We start from the raw sequence: 22,400 nt of genomic DNA on the forward strand, positions 1-22,400 counted from the left end.
ACTCTGTACCTGATGTGGCTCTTCGCCCGACAATCAGTTTGGGGGTTCGAGCTCTCTAATGTGCTTATTATTCCATGTTATTACCCAGTTTCCACTCCTCCGAGAGACACAAAGGTTGGCCTTAGGTCGTGCCTATAGAGCTACATCCATTCCCCTACCCTCACGACTTTCCACTCCCTCCCCTCACCAGACACAAGCTTTTGTAGTCTTGTGTCTGTCGACGTTTCTAGTCGGTAATGCTGGCTGCAGCTTTTTAATCTTTTCACAATACATGTCTCTGAAATTCTCCATTGCCGTCCTTCCTCAAATAAATTGGTTAAACTGACAAAATACCATTGACAGTGAATTGCTCTGCAATAAAGATGTTGGTCAGGGGCGGGAGAACGCAGAACCCTGCACAGTGGCTTCTGGAGATCTGGAAGCCATCCCCAAGCTAAAAACACAATGGCCTACTTCCTAGTTAAATGGTTGTGAATCGATCTCCTGATGTGCAGGAGACAGCTGCAGGGATTTCTTTAGGTCATCCTGTGATCATGTGTCCTAAGCAGGGAGTGGGAGCCGCCTCATCTGAGTAGAGCACAAGGCTGTATTCTGTCACAGTCCCTGCATGAGTGGATCCCTACAGTCAAAAGTTAAACCGACAAATTAAAAAAATAAAAATCAAGGCTTCATAATATACATATTCCACTGGACATCCTTGATAACATAGAGGGTGTAAAAAGTGTTTACACACAGTTGGTGAAAAAGTAGCAACGCTTATTGCAATAAGATGGTCTGGTCATGTTAGACTTGTTCAAGCGTTATTGTTCTGTATACAAATACAAATGAAATGGAGATTGCTTGCCTGGGGATCAAGATTCTGGAAGTCTGCAGACCAACTGCCTCAAAATTTAAAGTGAGGGTTCCTTGGAGGCACAGGAGAATAGGAAACAATGTTCTTTATGTATGCGTGTGTGTTATTTTTATGAAGGCATCTTTTTATTATTCGACAAAAAGATGAATGAAAAAAAATCTTAGAATTCTGGTGAATAGCATAATATTTAAAATCACATTTACATCCTTATGTGGATAAATCAGGGAAGAGTCCGAGTTTTTTTATTGGAAAGAGTGATACCAGGGAGAACATCAGTTGAGATATTGGGAATAAAAGCAGTCAGTAATGAGCTACACAAAACAAAGCATTTGAGTTCATTGCTATTAAGCCCTCATTTCTTCCAAAAAATGCTTTTGTGGCTAGTGCATTTAATTTTATTGCAAAACAATGAATGACTTAAAATCAATTCCAAATGAATGCACAGCTATACAAAAAACAAAAATGCAAGCAAGTAAGCCATCTTCGGGTGTGCCAGTAAACTGCATTTCAGGCACAGAGGCAATATCTTCATTATTTCAAGAAATGGAAGTAAAAAACTCCGTTTACAATAGCGGTTTCACATTCTAGTCCTACTTCCTACAGCTCATTCCATTCCGCCGGTATGGAATGTCAATATCCTTCTACAGTAGTTGTCTCACGACAGACCTAAATGACAAAGATGTTCATTTTTTCCAACATGTTCTGACATTTCGCATTTGATACTACAGAAATCAATTGCGTATGATCTTTTTATGTGCTAATTAGATCAACAATCATACAGGTCGGAGAATGCATATGTGAAAATGTAGCAAATGTGACGATCAGATACTGTTTCGCATTTCAAAGGCGATTATGCTACAAAATGGACAAAAGGTGTATGCAGGTTGCACACACAAGGCACACGCCCTTCTCGGCTGTTAACTTTCTTTGCATCCAGGAATCCCAACACAATAGCTATATTTTCAATAACCTTTTTCAGTGAAAACATTTCCCAATCATGCAAGTAACTGACCAAATAAAAAAGGTACTGGGACCGGATAGTAATTTTACAAACGAATAAACTGCAATGTACACTCAACAGTAAGAGTTCTTGGAAGGTTTCAACCTGTGGACACAGAACTAGTCCTTTAGAAATAAAGAAAAAAATAAATGTGGTAACTCAGATGGCTTCCAGGGAGTTTATGATCCAACAGTATTTAACTGACCATATAAAAAATGTGAATGGAAAAGTTAACGTTTTAAAGCTACATCTCAACAATGCCTTGTCCAAAAAAATAAAAATCACTGTTAAAATGTGTCCCATTTGATATGGAAACTTTTAAAGCTGAAGCAGTTGCAACGGTCAGCAAAGTAGGGCACTCTACAAATTCCAAGGTTAACTGATTTTAGGACAGCTATCATCATTTAACATTGTTATGTATACTTTGAGGCAGAATCGTAGTGTATGCAATCATTGCTCATTTCCTACATTCAGTAAAGTTATCTTCAGTTTATTCATTAAGGTTAATAGTGGCAGATTATCCAGACGGACTGGTTACGAGCGCACAGGTCACAGATTGGATTTTTCACTTGCAGACAGGTGAGACCCATGTGGAGTAAAGGTCCTGATTGAATCCTGAAATACAACATAGAAAATGGTTGAAACATTGATGAATAGAAACATTGCACTTTCAATCTACTTTGATGTACTCCCTCTTCACAGTTTAGTTAATCTAGTTGCACAAATTGAGTCTCTACCTACTTGAATCAGACGGAGAAAAGGCAATGCAATTAAAAACAAGTATTGACAATGCCAACAGTTTGGGATTTTAGACATGGGAAAGTCGTTGGCATGGCACTGCCATAGTGGTATTAACTGGCCATTGTTGGTAGCAGCTGCAATATGGTGCAAGCACCTGGGCCTATAATAGCAGTGCCTGGCAAATGCCTAATACTTACACATAAGTCAAAAATGTTGTCTTTCTCAATGCTCGTTTTCAACTGGACTTCAGTGAAGGACACAGTGCTTAAACATCGAGTGGCTGAAGGCAGACCTGGTTCAGAAATATTCTTTTACACCAGTATCCTGTTTACAGCTCTAAGTAAGACTGCTTTGGTAAGGCTTGATGAAGCAAGCTCAAAGAGATGCCAGGAGGATGTGTTTTGGGCTGGGAGGGACAGGCAGTGGGTGGGAATGGCCATAGAGATTTCCATGGCCATAGGCAGTCAATGGGTGGGTAAATAAAGCAATGCCCACACGTTTTGTGGCCCTCCCCATATGCCGTTCTCCCCCGGCTATACTCTAATGCAACAGTTCTGCATTATAGGGGGTGCCAAGCCAAAAACGATGACTGAGGGTTTCAGGCAGACTGTCCGAGCATGGTGAAGGCAATCAAAATGCAGTGTTCCGGAATACAAAAGCAATTTACATGCAACGTTTGTACAATGCAGGAAGATCAAGATATGCAGACCAATCACAGTATGTTGAGTCTCCATCTGCTGAGTCCCTGACATGTCCAAGCTATGGTCAATTGCTCTATAAAACAGTTTCGTTGCACTTGGAAGTGGTACAGTTCACAAACATCTTGGTGCACCGGGACCACAAATGTAGATGTACGCATCTGCCTAAAGAGCTGCAGTGTTGAAGACAAAGTGTTGCTTTTGGACTAAAGCCATCTCTGCACCGGAGAGCACAGGCAGCAGCCAGAAACTTCTTCACAGAATATCAGACTTGTTCTGTAGAAAATTGGGTCTACGATGAATTACAATTGCTGCCTCTGAGCCCTAGTGTAGTAATGTATCAGCTGGCCAAGGAAAGCATGGGAAATAGGCGGCACAATGCCAGTCGAAGAATACAAGAAAAGGACGACAAAGAATACAAGAAAAGGACTTGGACCTCTGAGATCCAGATCACTCTAAACACATTTAACTTGATCAAATGCCAGTGACAATGTTGGCCATTTATTTGTCAAGTTGGTTTTTTGATCTTCCTCCATGGCCAAGTTTTTATAGTATTTTATATAATTCCCTGTAAAGCAGACCAGTGGCTTTCCGAATGCAATTCATAGAATGCCTAATAAAGTAACATTCAGTATGTTTTGTTGTTTATTCATCGTTAAACTTGTATTCAAAATGTGAAAAGTTATACATTCAGCTGGTTTGAGAGTTTAGGGGCAGTGTGCATGTCTTAAGGCCTGGACAATGCTAAAACTGATGAACTGGTTTGTTGTGCACAGACCTCGGCTGTAGAAAATGCTTTAGAGTGCCAGAACAGCAACGTTGCTGCATCATAATGCAAAACCAATGTAAACGGTGTACACAATGAATAGGCAGGTTTGGCGGAGGGGCAATCGCGTTACAATTTGCCCAGTTAAGGTCAGCTCTCATGCGGACACGATGCTGATCGGTTTGTGAAACTACACTCGGACTAACGTCTTGGGTGGTAGACATGTCCAGTCTATAAAATCACGGCAACATATTTAAGGCTACCTTCGTCATTACTTTCCAATCCAATGCTGCGCATGCAGTGGCCCCATCTGTGTTACTCTGATACTAAATTACACAGATGCCATTAAAATGTGCAAACACCAAAGGACAGCTCAATTATCAATGCCTCCGGGTGTTTATAGGTGTGACATTTGTAAGGAAAACGGTTATTTGGTATCTTGGTTCTCCATTATGTCTAGTTTCATTAGAATCAAACAATGTGCATCATACCTTAGAACAACACTTTACTAACTTCTTCCTCATGGGATCAAGATTGATATTTGTAAACACTTAGGGCCCGATTCACAGAGCCTTTTCCTATGGGATTGCACCATTGTAAAACGCTTCTGTGAATCAGGCCCTTAATATTTCTGCCTTGCAGAGACCTCAGAATGCTTTTAATATAGAGGGAGAACTCTTAACATAAAAAGTCAACCAATTAAAAGCATTTCATAACCAGTGAATCATTCTTTATTTTTTTATATCATGTGCGTTTGGCTTTACAAAGAACACCTTTTGCACCAAAGTTAGCGATAAAAACAGTTCCATACCAATGCAGCATCCGTAACCGTGTATCACAGCAATAAATACACCTCATAAAAACATCAAACATGGCGCTATGCTAATCAAAACGAAACATAGCTCAGATAAATCAATGATGCATTATAAATAAGGGAAGAGAATTTCAGTAGGACTTCAGATACAACTCTAAAAAAGTGCAAGAGCCTCTTTCCAGATGTAATAGGTAGTTGATGTGATCATCATAGATTCAGTCGCATAAACAGTACCCCAAAATTGATCCGATGTCAGACTTGCTGGATGATTGATAAAGTTGTCCTAGCCTTGTAATACTTTTCCTTCATAACTATACAGGCAGTAAGAACATAAATGCTAGTTTAAATTTAGTTTTTACAGAGACAGCAAGATCCTTTACGATGGGTGATGCCCCGCCAAGCTCCAATATATTAAAAAGGTGTCTAAAATATTGAAACGAAGATAGGTAATAAAACACCTAAAATCTAATGAGCATGCTTTAGTAAGATACACCTTGGGTAGAGTACTCAATACATCTCCTTCTAGCACAGTTTTGCAAGGTTTTGTGTTCTGCCCCAATCCATAGTTTTATTTTTCAATGCTCGATTATAAATAGGGTAATGATCATCTGGGGATAATGTTAGTCCAATCTCTTCAAAGTGAGCCAAAGCGGACTCTTCCAGATCACAATAAACTAGTTTAAACCACTGTGTGTCTGATTTGCGATCGATAATATTAAGGTATTGTTGTTTACAGGAGATCAACCCAATTTCATGTAAAACTTGCATCGCTTTATCAGACAAAGAGACCGGAGAGGTGCGTGATCAAGCTTGCTCCCTAATGCCTACAATGGAACAGCTCTTGGAACAGCCAATAAGGAACTAAGGAGTTTCCCTTCTATCAGAACTAATCAGGTGGAATGGATTGCCAAAAGAGACTCAATGCCACAGAGTATACAAGGAATCACACTTATCTTAGAGATGTTAAGAAGGCATTAGATGTGTCCTCCTTTCTTGGCAATAAACCTCTTAATGACTAACCATTTTGTAAGTGATTTTTGCGAGATATAACCCCTATATAACAAAGCAGCAGGGTGGTGCTTAATAGGGAAGCCCAGATAAACGTAGCTATTAACTATCCTCCAGCTTCCAATTAAAACACTTTTTATTGCGGGCCATGCAACCGACAACCATGATTTTAGTTTTGTTAGAGTTGATCTTAATATTATACTTAGTAGCAAAGGTGACCAAGGCCTCCATGGGGTGCTGCCAGCAACACTATCATTGGCGTATGCCATCCATGGTATAGTTTCCCTCCCAATGCCAGGAGGGAAATTACGGCAAGCTCCATGTGTCTAACACAGATTGAATAACGGGTGACAATACGCACCGCTGTTTCAATCCTTGATTGGTGGAGTTGGAGCAAGTAATAATTCCATCCTAGTTCACCCACACCACTACTGAGGTGTCAGTATACATACATTTTATGTAGTACAACAAAGAAAAGTAAATGCCCCAATGCTCTAGTTTGTACCACAATATTGGTCGAGAAACACAACTGAACGGACTAGCATAGTCCACAAAACATAGATCTCGCTTTCTATCCAGAAAGCATAAAACATCCGTCATTAGGTAGTACAAAGCCCAAGACATCATGGGAAGTGCTGCAGCAGTCCTAAATCCTGTTGGGTATTTTTTTAATAGACCTTTCTCATCCACCCATTTATTTAGTTTTTGCAAAAGAGAAGATTTTACAACATGAGTCCAACATCGCTGCAAGCCTGTAATTCAAGGGATCAGAGGTATCACCCTTTTTGAACACAGGAATCAATACCGGTTTGTGCCAGTTTGTAGGGATAATACCTTGTTTGATGATACGAAAAACAAAATGAGCAAGTAAGTGAGCCCAAAATAACAGGCTTTTAATTACAATATTTGCTACACCATCTGGCCGAGAGGCGCAAGATGCCTTGATTTTCTTAATGACAAATAATACGTCACCTATTTCGAATCCCTCAAAACTAAGAGGAGTTTATCTCTGTAAGGGAATCGGCTTCCCAACAATGCCATGATCAAAATAGAGGTGAATAATGTGGCTAACCCAAGTGTTCAGAAATGGGATTAAGTTTCTGATGGGAGTTTTCCGATAGAAACTTTCTAATGCAGTGCCAGAATGTTTTGCCGTCGTTTGTTTTAAGTAAAACAAACAGACATTTCCAGCATGTGTTATTCAGATTATACTCATAATTACGCAACCAATTTTTAGAACCAGTGCATAAGATACCCATTTTCTTTTTCTTGTCCCAAGAAAACAGGTTAGATCTTTGAATGGCAGCAAGCGCTTAAAGATAGGTCTTTTTCCTTTAATGAATATTAACATTGAAAAGCCCATGTAGGTAATTATCTGTACAATGGTGAACAATAGCCATAATAAAATAAAATGAACCAGTGAAATTATCCACCAATTCCCGAATGTCCCAATCATTTTCTAATTGCAGCAACTCAACAGAATCACAAGTGACCATCCTGTGGAATTCCTCGACATTGTATCCGATCAAATTATACGATTACCCTGGGTTTTCAAAACAATATTCGGTAGGAATCAGTTGACCTTTTTCCTATGAAGACTCTGAGTCCGTGTAAGAATAGCATGGCCACTAAACTCAGAAGCACACTAGATTAGTTACAAGACTTCTTACACCCGTTGCCTCATTGGGGGCCTTTTCTGTACCCCTGTTCTGCCAAGATCTTGGGTACATATCTGGCCTATGCATGCCTTACATCAGTGTTCACCCACACGTTACTTCATGGGGGAAGATCGTCCGGCAATGTTTGGAAGTCATTGAGAAGGGTTCCCCATTGCAGTTCCAAGGCCTGTGAGTTCTCCTCCGTTCTTTGCTCCCTTACCATTGCCTTTTCCACAGTGGCTCATGTCAATATGTCCCGGGACCAGCGCTGCAGCAGGGGTCCTTTAGGGTTTTTCCATGAGATGGCAAAGTGGAGGCTGCTATCTTGTTAGTGTGCTTCCTTTCTTTCCTTTTACACCCCCGCCACCCACCCCCACCGGGAGCCTTCACAGCAAACATGTCTGAGGGTATGCATTCCAATTATTCCAATTGGTTATTGATTGCGTCGATCACTGCTTGCCAATAACTTTCTATTTGTGGGCATACCCAAAGCATGTGCCAGAAGTCTGTGGACGCACCCCTGAATATTGGGCAAGTGTATGGGGCCTTTGGGCTCATACTGTGTAGCTTTTGTGGTGTTATGTAAACTGTGTATGATGTTAAATTAGATCCGTTTAAAGTGCACATTACGTGAAACCTCTGGGATGCTGGCCCAGATTTTGGAACAGGTTTCCCCCCCATGTTAACCTCCAAATCCAGTTTCCACTTTTCTTTCACTTTTAAGGGAGGTAGCGTTGGGTCCTAGTCAGTTGTGCGAAAATTAAAAATTGCCCTTCTTTTTGCCGTTTTGTGTTTGTGCATCTTTTCAAGCCAATATTGCTCAGGATTTTTCGCAATTTCAGGTTCTGCTCTCAGTAGTATGTATGGGCTGTATCCCTCCCCTAACTTCAACTTAATGCACGCTAGCCTCCAAACCTGCTGAACCACTGTTGTGAAGCATGTGGTCTGGAGCCTCCCCATGTGCCCCCATATTGTTTCCAACCCAGTATAATGCTGCAGGGGCTTACCCAGCAAAGGTCTGTCAGTTCCACCTACCCGAGTGTCCCATTTGGTTGCATGTTGTAGCTGGGAGGCTATGTAATATAATTTACACCCAGCCAACATAAATTCTGAAATCGTACTATGCAACTTCTTGAAGAAGTGGGGTCTAATTAGGTAGGGTATGTTTGTGAATATGGATAATAGTCAATGCAGAATTACCATTTTGCAAATCGCTATTTTCCCCATGAGCGAAATGGGCAGCTTTCCGCAGAATGTAATCCTGTCCTCCAAGTCCGTCATCGCCCTGCCCACATTATACTGGAACGCGTCTGCAACATTGTGGTGCACCTGCATGCCCATGTATCGATGTCTCCCACTGTACTCCCATCTCCTGCAGATCTGCTTGCGGTTTTCCTTTTAAGGAGCCCAGCAGCAACGCAACTGACTTATTCCTGTTAATGGCGAATCCCGATAGCTTTCCTATGTTGGTCAGAACGTCTAACATGCAAGTTATGTGCAGACATGTCTTATGGACGTAAAGGAGAACATGTCAGCGTATAAGGAAATAACCTACATTAGACATTTTCAACATAACAGAATCAATAAAAACATTATCAAGCCCTGAGAATGCCCTTCCATTAGCCCAGGTGTGGTCAGCCACCTTCCCATACAGTTCCTTCATACTTAAATAACTCAAGTCCTAAACATCCAGCAGCTTCACCCAGCCCTTACAAGCCGCTGATCTTTTCATAGACGATAAAGCAGATTCTGGCTCATCGAGCAGCTCCCCTGGGCCGGATTCACATTCTTCCCTGGCAAATTCAGTCGGGAAAGGGCAACGAGCATTAAAATCACCAGCAATTATTACATTCTTACAAGGATTCCTGGCACACCATTTGTATAAAAGCCCCTCAAATATTTGTATTGCAGCAGTAACACTACCACCCGGGGGTGGAAATGGGGGGTGTGAAGAATAACAATCAAACACCCGTCAATAGGTGAAGTGAGGCCTTCAAGGAGAGCACTCAATACATAAGGAGAAAAGACCAAGGGCTTGATTCACAGAAGTGTTTTATAATCGTGCAAACACATCGGAAAACGTTCTGTGAATTCAGTCCGTTTTAAGTGCACTTTAGCACCAATGGCAAGGCCACCCAAGGGGTCGACCACTTTCCTTTATGATAGCAGGTTGACAAATGACATAGCTGTCAATTTTAAACTCATTACAGGCCCAATTGTCCTGTAAATGAAAGTTATCACTAGAGGCAAGAGCAGAGCAACCAATTGGATGATGCAAAAAAGATATAAAACCCTGAGTGTTCCACGAAAATACATCTGACAGAACCCAAAGAAGTTACATGTCATCGAAAACTATCAGCTTAAGAATCAGAGATCTAACGTTTCACCCCACCAAACACAAGTCTCTTCACTGGCGGCTTTGAAAAGGAGGTTAACAGACTAGGTCTCTCTGTCATGAGTGTACGCCATTGAGGGACCTTTAAATTGAAGACGTTTGGGTTGGATAATTTCTGTAGGCCTCTTAGGCAGAATATGTTACGAGAAACAACCATGTTAAAGCCTAGTGATTTAATTTGCGAAAAGCTAAAGCAGAACAATTCTACAATTATCGGTGAAACAAACTCTAACAATGCCCACTTCGAAAAACTATCAATATTTGGAAGTTCGACATGCACAATATCTGCAGAGCTAATGGATTTCAGAGAGGGCACCTGATGAAGGAGTCGTAGAATAACACTACAGTTAAAAATAAAAAAAACAGACTCTCAGCCAAAGGCAAAAGTTTTTCCAAATCGACCCATTTGCCCAACAATGGAGAAGCAATGTCACAATATGGCTTAGCAGTGGCCTGAATGTCAGACATTGATGTAGGAAATGAGGAAGAGGCTCCAAAGTTCTTCCCAGGGGCACATTCAAAATTACCCACACAGGCAACCAGTTCTAAGCAGCATTGGGGTAATACCCTTTAAGCTTGTTGGGCGGCAACGGCAGAACCATGTGAGGTTTCAATGCCAAAAGTAGTTTTAGTCGTCACAGTTCCGCCTTCCCCATACTGCAACTAGTTACCCATAGGGCTCCAAGGTTGAGCCAAACGAATTAGGTGATGCATTCCGTAATGGTAAGTAACGGTTGCAAGTAGGGATGGATACTTCATGTGTCTTGCTAATTCGCAGACGTGCTACATCATTAGTGGAGATATCAACCCCAGGCACGAGCTCTGGGTTTTCTTCCCGCTGTTTTAAGGTGGTAGGTGGTTTGTATTTACGTTGTCGCCTTTTGCGCACAAGTTGTGGAGTTGGAGATTCAATAAAAACAACCTCTGCAGGACACAGTGACTGCTGTGAAGAAACAAGCTCCTTTGCCGCTGGACCAAGGACATGCGGATTGTCAACTTGCACTGGTCTAATAGGTTTATGTGGGGGGCCTGTGACAACAATGCCTAGGGGCAATCAGGGCTTCTGTAATTCAGTCCCTCTGGGAGCAAGAGATTAAGAACGAGGGTAGTTGGAGAGAGTAGAGTGACAGTCCCAAGAAGAAATACTTGAGCTGGGATGTACTGTTCCATCATAATTCTTTAGAATAACGTCAACCACTCTCGCCAGGATATTTTTCAAAAATCGGACTGCTCCTTGCCCATGTGTGAGCACAAGCCAAATATGGCATCAACCATTACCGCTAGCACATTCAAACTGGGTGCCAATACTGCTTCCTGGTGCTTAGCAAGGATTCCCAGTCACTATCGAAGGCCTCGGCCATTGATGCAATTCTTTCCAAATCTGGTGAGGCAGACACATTGGTACTCCTAATGTTGCCAAAATCATTGCGGGCTGACATATTCAACACAGCACAGGGGCTCCAAATTAGTCTCCTTTCAAATTGCGACACAAATTCAATAGTGAATTATTATTATCAATGGCACGGGAGTTGTTAAACGCAGCCAAAGAAGAAATCTGGTTAGAGGTAGAGGGGGAAGAAGCATCACCAATCGCTGCATCCCTCACAGAAGGAGCTGAAGCAAATCCAAAGAAATCAGTCATTTTAGCTTAGTCGTCCAGCAGGTGAAGCGTCCGTTTTATCTTTTTTAGGGAACGGCGCTCCACTATTAGTGCAGGCATCAGTGGACACAGGGCTGGACATTCTTTTGCCTGCCCGTTTTGCCTTGATACACAGAGTTATGTGCATTCTTTCGGGCGTTTCATGGAGCTTACTTAGTACAGTTATACATTATGATTAACAAAGCAGACAAAAGCAATCACACGTTATGATCTTCGTTATTGCAGCAAGACTGTAGGTGCACTTGTCAAATGCACTTCCAACACGTGCGCTAATGTGCAGGTTTCCAATTTTAAAGACACTAGCAGGCAGGATGTTGAGAGCCGCACAGATGGAGACCAGGCTCAGCCAATCAATGGCCCTCATTCCGAGTTAGGACTACACCACCATGGAGTAAATAGCTCCATGGTTGGCAACCATGGAGATATTTACTCCATGGAATACCGGCATGGTGAATGGAGTAATTTCCGGTCCATTCCAAGGTTGGATGGACCGGTAATTCCCCATTCACCATAGCCCTTCCCCATCCCCATTTCTGCCCCCATAGGGCTCAATGGGAATGGGGAAGGAGGCAATTACGGCACCGTAAATTACTCCAAGGTCACTTTGCGGGTCCCGTAATTTACTCCTGCTAAAAGCAGGAGGTAAAGAGGGACCCGCAAAGGGAACTCGGAATACAGAGGTAAGGGATTACCGCCATGGGTGCTCTTACAGGCGCCGGTAATCCCTTACCTCCAACCTCGGAATGACCCCCAATGTCTGAGAGCAAGGCCACAGTCTACTTCCTCCAAGCTCTCAGCTCCATATGTAACGTGCTGCAGGACTGCAAGTGCACTGATCGACGCACTTTTCAAAGTGAATCATTATGAAATGAACACAAACTTTCTGGCCAGCTGTGGCATTTAGTTTTCTCCTTTTAAAAATCACATGTGGGCAGAGCCCATGCAGAGGCTCGTCTAAAAAACTACAACCACAGATGAACAGTTGCTAGACGAGTGCTAGAAAGCTATTTACAGTTATGTAAACCAGAAAGAAAAGCACCGTCAACTTCCGGAATCCCAGCAGGAGACTTCCAGTCAGTTCGTATATCCGACCTTTTGAGGAAAGACCAAGGACCACATCTGGTCTGCTTTTTTATACTAATATTAGATTTTTGTGAAGAAATACCACTTTCACTCGACGCATTTTGTTTTGGAGGCTCTGAAAAAACACTAACAATCTCTGGCATTTACTGACATGGGGGTTTTGGGGGTTAGTTTGGGCAAGTAATCTAAAAAGGTATGCCGACATTTTGTTCACCATTGGTTGGACCCCGACAGCCTACCAGACACTGTACCCTGTCACTCAAGGCTCCTACAACAGAAAAGATGTCAATGTTGTCTCACTCCTCTTCAATCATCTCCACAGCACATTCTATTATGGCGACTGTCTCAACACCGTCATACTTGCTGTTGAAACACTGAGATATCGAAACATTCCATCTCAACACTGAAGCATTCTTTTCCATCATAGAAATGTTCATAAATCCAGGATGAGACGCATAGGAACCCTCAAATTACAACTAAATAATCTCAAATTACAACTAAATAATCTCCTGTATTTGTTAAGCCGTTGTCTGCACCCAGACCTGCAACTCCCAGGAGATATTCTACTACTCCTAAAACGACTACTACTACCACCACCTCTGTCAGGCAACCATTTCTCCCAGGATACTGGGTTCTCCTCTAAACAGGATCTCTCCTGCTGATGACATCACATTTACAGACATGCAACGCATGGCGATATTGAAGCCCCCCCCCATCCCCCATTCCATTAGTGACAGGTTTGCTGGGACCCATTATGTAGACTTTTCGAATTCCAGCCAATCCTTTGTACAAGCAGAGTTGTGACAAAAAGTACAGTACTCCCAAGTTGGATCCTTTTCCCGTCTAAAGACCTTCCTACGGATTCCTAAACTGAAGGTCTTTTGAGAGTCGGTGGAGAAGATGGCAGAATACTTCCTGGCAAATGCCAATGTCTATTTAAGATGATAAAGGAAGCTGCGACAGCCTGCACTCAGTTGATCCGTACTGCTAAGCATCTTTCTGAAATGTTTACAAATGGTACATGTCATCCCTTTGATGTGCTCTTCCAGGACTCTTCTTAATGGTCTGAAAGTTCAAGCAGCAGAAAATACTTTATTTGCTTTTCTCTGGCGCTTTGCTGTTTGGGTCTCCTGCAGATAAAGCTTTTGGCAGAGAGAAAATTTAGTACAACAACCAAGTCATTGGGCCTGCATCCTAGGAAGAAAGATTCTCATTCCTCTTGTGGGAAAGTGATTGAGAAGATGAAGTGTTGACAATAGTGCCACCCCACCTTCAGTGGCTGGTGCTGGAAGCTTATCTACACATCCCAATAGCCAAACAACATTTTTAAGATTTGTGATGGGAACCAAGTATTTACAATACAAGATTCTTCCTTTTGGACTCAGGACCGTGCAAAGATTAGTCTCCCAAATGCAGGTCAGTGGTAGCAGCTCGCCTGACAAGAGCTTATAAACTGATAGGCAAACCATATCCAGATTGGCAAATAAAGGCCAATTCACTGGTGCTGGCAATTCAACACAATGAGAGGTTTTAGAGGATCTGGGTTTTCAGATCAACAAGTCTGTTGCCTTACCAACTCAGATAATTCCGTTTCTCAGAGCTGCAATAAACACTCTACATGTAAACTTAAGAGAGGTTGCTATGTCAGGACGAAATGCAAACATCTGACAAGGGAAAACCAACCTACAGCATGAGATGTTTCTGCGTTATTTGGTAAATAGATCATTTGTAAAAGAAAAAAAAAAAAAGAAAAAAAAAACAACCCATTTAGAAGGACCACTGCGACCACACACATCAGTCTTTCGAAATCGAACTGTCAGCCCTGTCAACGCACACGAGTGTGCGTAGGGGCCGACAGGGATGCCAAGACCCGGAAGCGGCCATGAGGGAGATCAAGTAAGTGCATGTTTGTGTGCATTTTGGGGGGGGGGCTTGGGAGAGGAGGGAGGCGGCGGGGCTGAGGGAGGGGGGCTCTTTGGGTGAAACCCCCCCCCAATTTTGATAAAGAACGGGAAGAGTGTGGGGGAAAATGTCATTGCAGGGCACACTCTGGACGTTCTGATCTCCTCAGACCTGAGTGGGCAGACCTCTCCTCCTCAATCCTGGCCTAAACCCCTCAACTTCTCTTTCTTGGAGACTTCAACATCTACCTGGATGCCCTCTGTCCTCCCTCTGGACACTTTCACAACCTCCGCGACTCTCTCGCTCCCTATTCTCCCCTCTGGCCCAACTCACTCTGCAGGGCACACTCTGGACGTTTTGATCTCTTCAGACCTTCCCCTTTCTGGCCCTCTCTCCTGGAGTGATCACTTTCTCCTCTCCTCCCACCTCACCCTCCCTACCCCTCAGGCCAAGCCACTTCCATCACTGCCACCCACCTTCTCAGTCATCCGACCCATGAAACACGTATCAGTGGAGGCTTTTGCCGCCACCTTCTCACCCCTCCTCCCCCTTTGGCTGACTCACACCCCGACACAGCCCTCTTCACGCTCCACTCTGCTATATCTGATACTCTTGATATCCTTGTCCCTGTCATGAGAATCCACCTGAAGCCCAAAGCCAAGTGCAACTCCTGGTACGACTCAGCCCTCGTCACCCTAAAACGCAAGTGCAGGGTGGCCGAGAGGAAATGGCGCGCTTCATGTACATCCTCTGACAAACTGGCCTGCCGCCTGCTACAAAGGCAATACCATCTCTCTGTCCTAACCAAGAAGGGAGCCCATATCCAAGCCCATGTCTCTGCCGCATCGAACAACTCAGCTGAACTCTAAAATCTGCAAGGAACTGGCCACTCCTGCGGCGGTTTCTACCTCTATCCCTTGCAAGGCCCTCTGCACGGCACTGGCTTCTCATTTCATCTTTAAAACTCGACATCCTGTCCTCAAGGACCACATCGACTCCCTGGCTCCTGCCCTGACTGATTTCTGCAATCCCTCCTTCGCCACTGGAGTCTTCCCTTTCCCCCTGAAACACTTTCTTGTGCACCCTTCTCTTAAGAAACCCTCTGCCAACCCCTCCTGCCCGGCAGACTATCGCCCAATCTCCATCACTCCTTTCCTTGGCAAGCTCCTGGAAAAACTGGCTATCTCCTAGCTTAATCTCCACACTGAATCTGTTGGTTGTCTTCATGACCATCAGTCTGGCTTCAGAGCTGCCAGAAGCACGGAAACTGCTCTCCTGAACATCCGTGAAGACCTGCTCTCCAACCTTGACTAACACCCCTTGCGTCCTCATCCTGCTTGATCTCTCTTCAGCCTTTGACACTGTCAACCATGCCATCATGCTCCACCGTATCCGTGATAACCTGGGTATCACTGGTCAGGATCTGGCGTGGCTGACTTTTTCTTTCTGACCGATCCTCCCAGGTCCAACTTGGGTCCTTCCTCTCCGCTATCTTCTTCTCTACCTGTGGTGTCCCACAGGGGTCTAACCTCTATCCCTGGCTGGTCAACCAATACCTGGCACTCCTTGCCCACCGCATCGCCGCTCTCTGTCATGCGCATAGCACTGAAAGTCTGGGCACACAGCACATTTTCAGGCTACCCTCGGCCTCCTCCTCTCTTTCCCTCATCTCTGACTGTCTATCTGCTATCCAGGAGTGGTGTGCCGCCAATGACCTCTGCCTTAACGCCAGTAAAACGAAGATTCTCCTCATCGGCACACCCGCTTCCCCCTTTCCTGTAGCTCTGGCCGGCCTCTCTTGGCCCTCTTTCTGCTCCCACCTGCAAGGCTAAAAACCTTGGGGTCATCTTTGACTCCACACTCTCCTTCTCTCTTCACATCTCTGACGTCTCTAAGAAGTCACACTACCAGCTGCACCTCCTCAGAGGTATTCTTCCTTTCCTCTCCTTCCCCCAGAAGCTCAATATCTCCAGAATTATGGTTTGCTCCAGGCTGGACTATTGCAACAGCCTCTCTCTAATTCTGCCTGCTTCTACTCTCCGCAACTCATATAGAACAGGACTGCGAGACTTGTCCTTAGCCTCAAGCCCATGGAGTGTATCAAGGATTAAGTTAAAAACCCTCTGCATTGTCCACAAGGCCTTCTGGGGCCTGAGGCCTCAATACCTTCAACTCTCTCTTCCTAAATATCTTCCTTCTCGAGCTCTTCGCTCATCTGCCTCCAACTCCCTCAGGGTCAGTCGCTTCTCCAAGTAACGAGTTGGTGGTAGATCGCTTTCCTTGGCTGGTGGCTCCCTCTGGAACAGCCTCCCTTAAACTTGAGGAGAGCCATCTCCGGTTCTGGAAGCACCTCAAAACCTTTCACTTTGCCCCTGCTTTTTCTCCTCCTCTCCTCTGCTGACCTCCTTGCTGTAACCGGAACTGCACTGGCTACCTGCACACCCTCTGATCTCGGGCCAGGGTCCCTCTCCCACCAGCGTCACACCTGCACTGCCTGCGCCTGGCAACCCCTGCACTGGGGACTGTTTCTGTATCCCTACAGTCCCCCCACCAGCCCGTGACACCTGATGTCAGCACTTACCCATGCACTTGCCACATGCTGGCCGTTACTTGACTTATTGTTATTATCTATTCCCATGTGCTGCACTGTCCCTGCCCGCTTCCTACGCACTTGCGCGATCCGAATGACACCTGGCCTAGTAGGATCATTGTCTGTCCTCCCTTTGTTTCCCTCCCTTGCCTCGTCATGCCTTGAAACACTTGTGTATAGGCGCATTATAACTGCTACATCATCATGTCATTTCCATTTTTGTAAACCGTCTAATCGGTCGAAAAAAATAAAATTGAATCTGTCCTTTGGTTAGGCGACCTACAAAAATCAAATTAATGGTATGGAACAAGTTACTTACCTGTAACTGTTGTTCTCCAGCATGGGTCTGGCATGGATTCACATGCTCATGAATATTCCCCGTCGTCAGGCTGGGAATCCTCGGTAAAGAAAAAACCAGTATCAGTTTCGTTTCTGATCTGTCTTTCGTAGTAATAACCAATCACTGGTCTCTGCGTCATACTGACCACAGCCAATGACTGCCCTCTACCTAAGCACCGCCTCTGGCAGCCATCTTCAGATTTGGAAGCACGTGAAGTGGCAGTATAACCAAGTGAAGAGCCGCAGAGGGGTAGGCGGGAGGGTTCGCATGTGAATCCATGCCAGACCCATGCTGGAGAACAACAGTTACAGGTAAGTAACTTGTTCCTTCTCCAGCATGGGGTCTGGCATGGATTCACATGCTCATGAATAAAGAATACATAGCAGTACACACATGCACAACCACGGGAGGTGGCAAAGGCTCAACATTAAGCATTACATCAAACTCAACATTAAGCATCTTACCTCCTCACCAGTCTCACCTCAGGCGAACAGGTTGCGCAGCACTGCTTGGCCGACCCTGGACTCCTCCCTGGAATCCCGATCGACGCAGTAGAACTTCGTGAAGGTGTGCGTCGACCTCCACGTAGCAGCCCTGCATATGTCCAGCAGGGGCACACCAGAAAGGAACGCCGTGGTAGCTGCGATCGCTCTGGTGGAATGGGCTCTCGTACGGCCGGGCAGCGGTCGGTTTGCCAACCAATGACAGCACATGATACAGCCGGAGAGCCATCTGGAAATGGAAGCCTTCGAGAGAGCCTTCCCCTGATTGACAGGTCCAAAGTTCACAAAGAGTTGTGACGTCTTCCGAAAACACTTCGTGCGGTCCACGTAGAACTTCAGCGCTCTAGCCACATCCAGCGAGTGCAAAGTCCTCTCAGCCGGCGACGAAGGCGACGGGAAGAACACAGGCAACACCAAGGGTTCGTTGAGATGGAAGTCCGACGGTACCTTGGGCATGAAGGAGGGGTGCGTCCTGAGCACTACCCTCGTGTCGTGAAAAGTCAAGTACGGGGCCTTGCAGGAAAGGGCCTGGATCTCTCCCACCAGTCGTGCGGAGGTGATGGCCACAAGAAATGCTGTTTTCCACGACAGAAACTTCAATGGGGCCGAGTGCAGAGGCTCGAACGGAGGTCCCATGAGCTTGGTCAGCACCACGTTGAGCTCCCACGCCGGGGCCGGAGCCTTCACCGGCGGGAACGATCTGAACAGTCCCTTCATGAACTCTTTCACCAGACTGAGACCACAAGGACGTCCGTCCCGTGGTTCTGGTGTATCGGGAGATCGCAGCAAGATGAATCTTGATGGACGCGTGTGCCAGTCCAGCTTTGGCCAGCGTCAGCAGGTACGGCAGAACTTGGGGACCCGTAATCCGTAGAGGGTTAATCTTCTGTGCGTGGCACCAGACAGAGAACCTCTTCCATTTGTGTCCGTAGCATTTAAGAGTCGAGGACGCCCTGGCCTTTGCAAGAACCTCTCTACAGTCGGCCGGTATGTCGTATCCTCCAAACTCTAGCGCTGCAGGAGCCAGGCCTGCAAGTTCAGCGATTTCGGGTCGTGGTGGAGGATGGCGCCTCCTTCCCTGGAGAGCAGATCCGCGTCCACCGGCAGCTTGATTGGCGGGGACGCTGACAAGTCCAGAAGGTCCGGGAACCATATCTGCCTCGGCCACGCAGGTGCGACGAGGATCATCCTGCACCGTGACCTCTTGAGCTGGTTGACGAGCCGGATTAGCAGTGGCAAAGGAGGGAACGCGTAGAGGAACAGGCCCTCCCACGGGAACGAGAAAGCATCGCCCATGCTCCTCGCCTGGGGGAACCTGCTGGCGAACCTCCGGCACTTGGAGTTCGTCGCCGTCGCGAACAGGTCGATCTGGGGTGTGCCCCACCGTCGGAAGAGGCGATCCACCAGATCCTGCCGTAGTTCCCACTCGTGGCACGAGCGCAGCTCCCTGCTGAGTGAGTCGGCGATGGTGTTTTTTATACCTGCCAGATGAAACGGCACCAGAAACATCCCTTGGGCGACTGCCCAATGCCACAGGTCCTGCGCCTCCTTGGACAGTGCTGGGGACCTGGTTCCGCCCTGTTTTCTGATGTAAAACATGGTGGTGGTGTTGTCGGTGAAGATCCTCACCACCTTGCCCTTGAGGGACGGAAGGAAGGACCTGAGGGCCCAAAACACTGCACGGAGCTCCAGGACGTCGATATGTAAGGATTTCTCCGTCGGGAGCCAAAGGCCCCTTGCGTGCAGATTTTCGGTGTGCGCTCCCCACCCTTCCAGGGAGGCATCCGTGGTCACTGTCTCCTGGTGGGCTGGGGTCTGGAAGGCCATGCCCGCCGTCAGATGCGCGCGGGTGCCCCACCACCGGATCGCTCGTCGGAAACTCTCGTCGAGTGTGATCCTTTCCTCGAAGTTGCCCGTCGTTTGGATCCAGCGCGCGTCCAGGAACTCCTGCAACGGGCGCATCCGGAGCCTGCACATGGGAATGAGGTAGATGCAGGAAGACATCATTCCGAGGAGGGACTTGATGGACCTCACCTTGGCGGCGTCGGCCACCAACATCCGCTGTACCTTGCCCAGGATGGTCCTGGTCCTCTCCTCCGACGGGGAGGCCCGAAGGGACACTGTGTTGAGCCTCGCTCCCAGAAACAGAGTGTCTTGCGCGGGTACCAGGTGGGATTTGGCGTAGTTCACGGAGAATCCCAGGTCCGTGAGAAGTTGGACGGTCCTTGCCGTGTGGACCACGGCGAGCTCCCTTGTCTTGGCTCGGATGAGCCAGTCGTCCAGGTAGGGATAGACGTGGATCCCTTCGCGGCGCAGCTGAGCCGCCACCGGTGCGAGGCACTTGGTGAACACCCTGGGTGCCGACCGTAGACCGAAGGGGAGGGCTTTGAACTGGTAATGCCGCCCTTGGACCACAAACCTGAGGAATTTTCGGTGCCCCTTCAAGATGGGAATATGGAAGTAGGCATCCTCCAAATCCAACGAAGACAGGAAGTCTCCTTCCTCCAGCTGACCCAGGACGTGCTGGAGGGTGACCATCCGGAACTTTTGCGCCTTGATTAACTTGTTCAGACGTCGCAGGTCCAGGATGGGGCGCCATCCCCCCGTCTTCTTCTTCACGAGGAAGTATCTCGAGTAGACTCCGGAGCCCCGCAGCCTCTTTGGGACGAGTTCGATGGCGCCCTTCTTGAGCATCGCTTTCACCTCCAGGAGGAGTTGAGGGACGTGAAGTTCTTTCCTGGCCACGGGGGGGACGCGCGGACACTTTCCTTGAAACTCAAGCGCGTGCCCCCGGGCCAAGGCGTCCAGCACCCAACGGTCGGTGGAGATGGACTCCCACACGCTGACGAAGCTCGCCAGCCGGCCTCCCACCGGGGTGCTTCGGTGGGGGCCCGACCCCCCGGCCGGTTCAATCCTGCTTCGACGAGGCTTTAGCGCCTTGTCCTTGGCGACGACGGCGGGGTCCGCCAGGCTTGCCTCGTCCTCTGTAGGCCTCCTGAGATGACGAGCGGGCCGCTTGACGGTAGGAGGAGAAACCGCCGCCGGAACCTTTGGAGGCGCCCTTGCCTCCGCTGCTCCGAAAGGGCGTCCGTCGTTGTTGCAGAACTCCAAGGGCCCGGGCCGTCTCGGTGTCCGCTTTAATAGCCTGAAGGGAATCGTCCACCGTTTTCCCAAACAGGTTGTTCCCGTCGAAGGGCATGTCCAGGACTCTGGTCTGAACGTCTTGACGGAAGTCCGTAGCCTTGAGCCATCCACGCCGCCTAAGGCAAACGCCGTTGCCTAACTGGCGGAACCCAGTGTCGGCGATGTCCGTCGCAACGGTAATGGCGTGGTCCGAAGCCACCTCACCTTCCTGCAGGATCTCCAGGGCCTCTGCCCTCTTGTCGTCCGGCAAGAAGTCCAGCAGGGGAGCCAGTTTGTACCAGAGCTCCCTGTCGTATCGGGCCACGATAGCCAAGGCGTTGGCAGCTTTAATCGTCGTCGCTGCAGACGAGATGACTCTGCGTCCCATAGCGTCCAATTTCTTTCCCTCGCCGTCCGGTGGGGAAGTCGAAGTGGAGGCCGCACCCCCCCCGCTTTCTTCCTGGCCGCCGCGGAGACGACGGAGTCCGGGGTAGGCTGCGCCCGGAGGCACAGGGGGGCCGTGTCCGGGACCCGGTACTTTTTCTCGTACCGGTCTCTTCTAGCTGGCGTCGTGGACGGGTTCTTGAGGAGGGTGAGGCCCTCATCCCAAATGTCGTCCAATAGAGGCACCGCGAGGACCGTCTTCCTCTTGGCCTCGCGCCGCTGATAAAGGAAACCTTCCTTCTTCTTCTCCTCAGGGCAGAGTTGGAAAAGCTCGGATGCCCTGGCGATCATTGAGTGGAACGATCCAATCTCGTCGGGCGGAGAAGCCCTGGTGGGAGGCAACGACGGTAAATCCTCGTCGTATACCTCGTCGTCCGTACCCGTCGCTGCCGTGTCAGTCCCCGTATCATCCCCTCGGGTGGACGGGGAGGAGGGCTGGGAGGGGCGCGAGGGCTGAAAAGGAGGTGGAGGGTGGATCCTTCTTTTCTTGGTAGGGGGAACACCAGAAGGTCCCGGTTCTGGGTCCCCCGACGGGAGAGGTTCCGTCGGCAACGGTAGTCTCGTCCTTATCTCAGAGCATAAGGACTGTATAGCCAACAAAATGGCCGCCGAGTTGTCTCGCGGCGCTGGCAGAGGGGAATCCGACGGGCGATCAGGGGCCCCGTCGGTACCCTCGACGATGTCGTCGTCACCTGCGTCGGGATCCATCCCGACGGGTCGGTCTTCTTCCACGCCGAAGCCGTGGCTTAAGACCTCGACCAGCTCCTCCTCCGAGGTTGGGGCCGAATCTACGACGACGCCCTGCCCCCCCTTTTTCTTCCC

General features: G+C 47.4%; 1 protein-coding gene across 1 annotated transcript in view; it reads right to left on the reverse strand.

Annotated features, from left to right (window-relative positions):
- Positions 1–1,079: 1,079 nt before the first annotated feature.
- Positions 1,080–22,400, reverse strand: part of LOC138503559 (catalase-like) — a 515,936-nt gene continuing 494,615 nt past the window's right edge. Inside the window, exon 13 of the mRNA XM_069623379.1 lies at positions 1,080–2,468. Within this exon, the coding sequence (XP_069479480.1) occupies positions 2,403–2,468 (66 nt within the window). The 3' untranslated portion in view covers positions 1,080–2,402. The remainder of the gene's footprint in view (positions 2,469–22,400) is intronic.

This window comes from Ambystoma mexicanum, chromosome 11 (assembly GCF_040938575.1).
Source record: "Ambystoma mexicanum isolate Mex_15411 chromosome 11, UKY_AmexF1_1, whole genome shotgun sequence".
NCBI classification, from domain to species: domain Eukaryota; kingdom Metazoa; phylum Chordata; class Amphibia; order Caudata; family Ambystomatidae; genus Ambystoma; species Ambystoma mexicanum.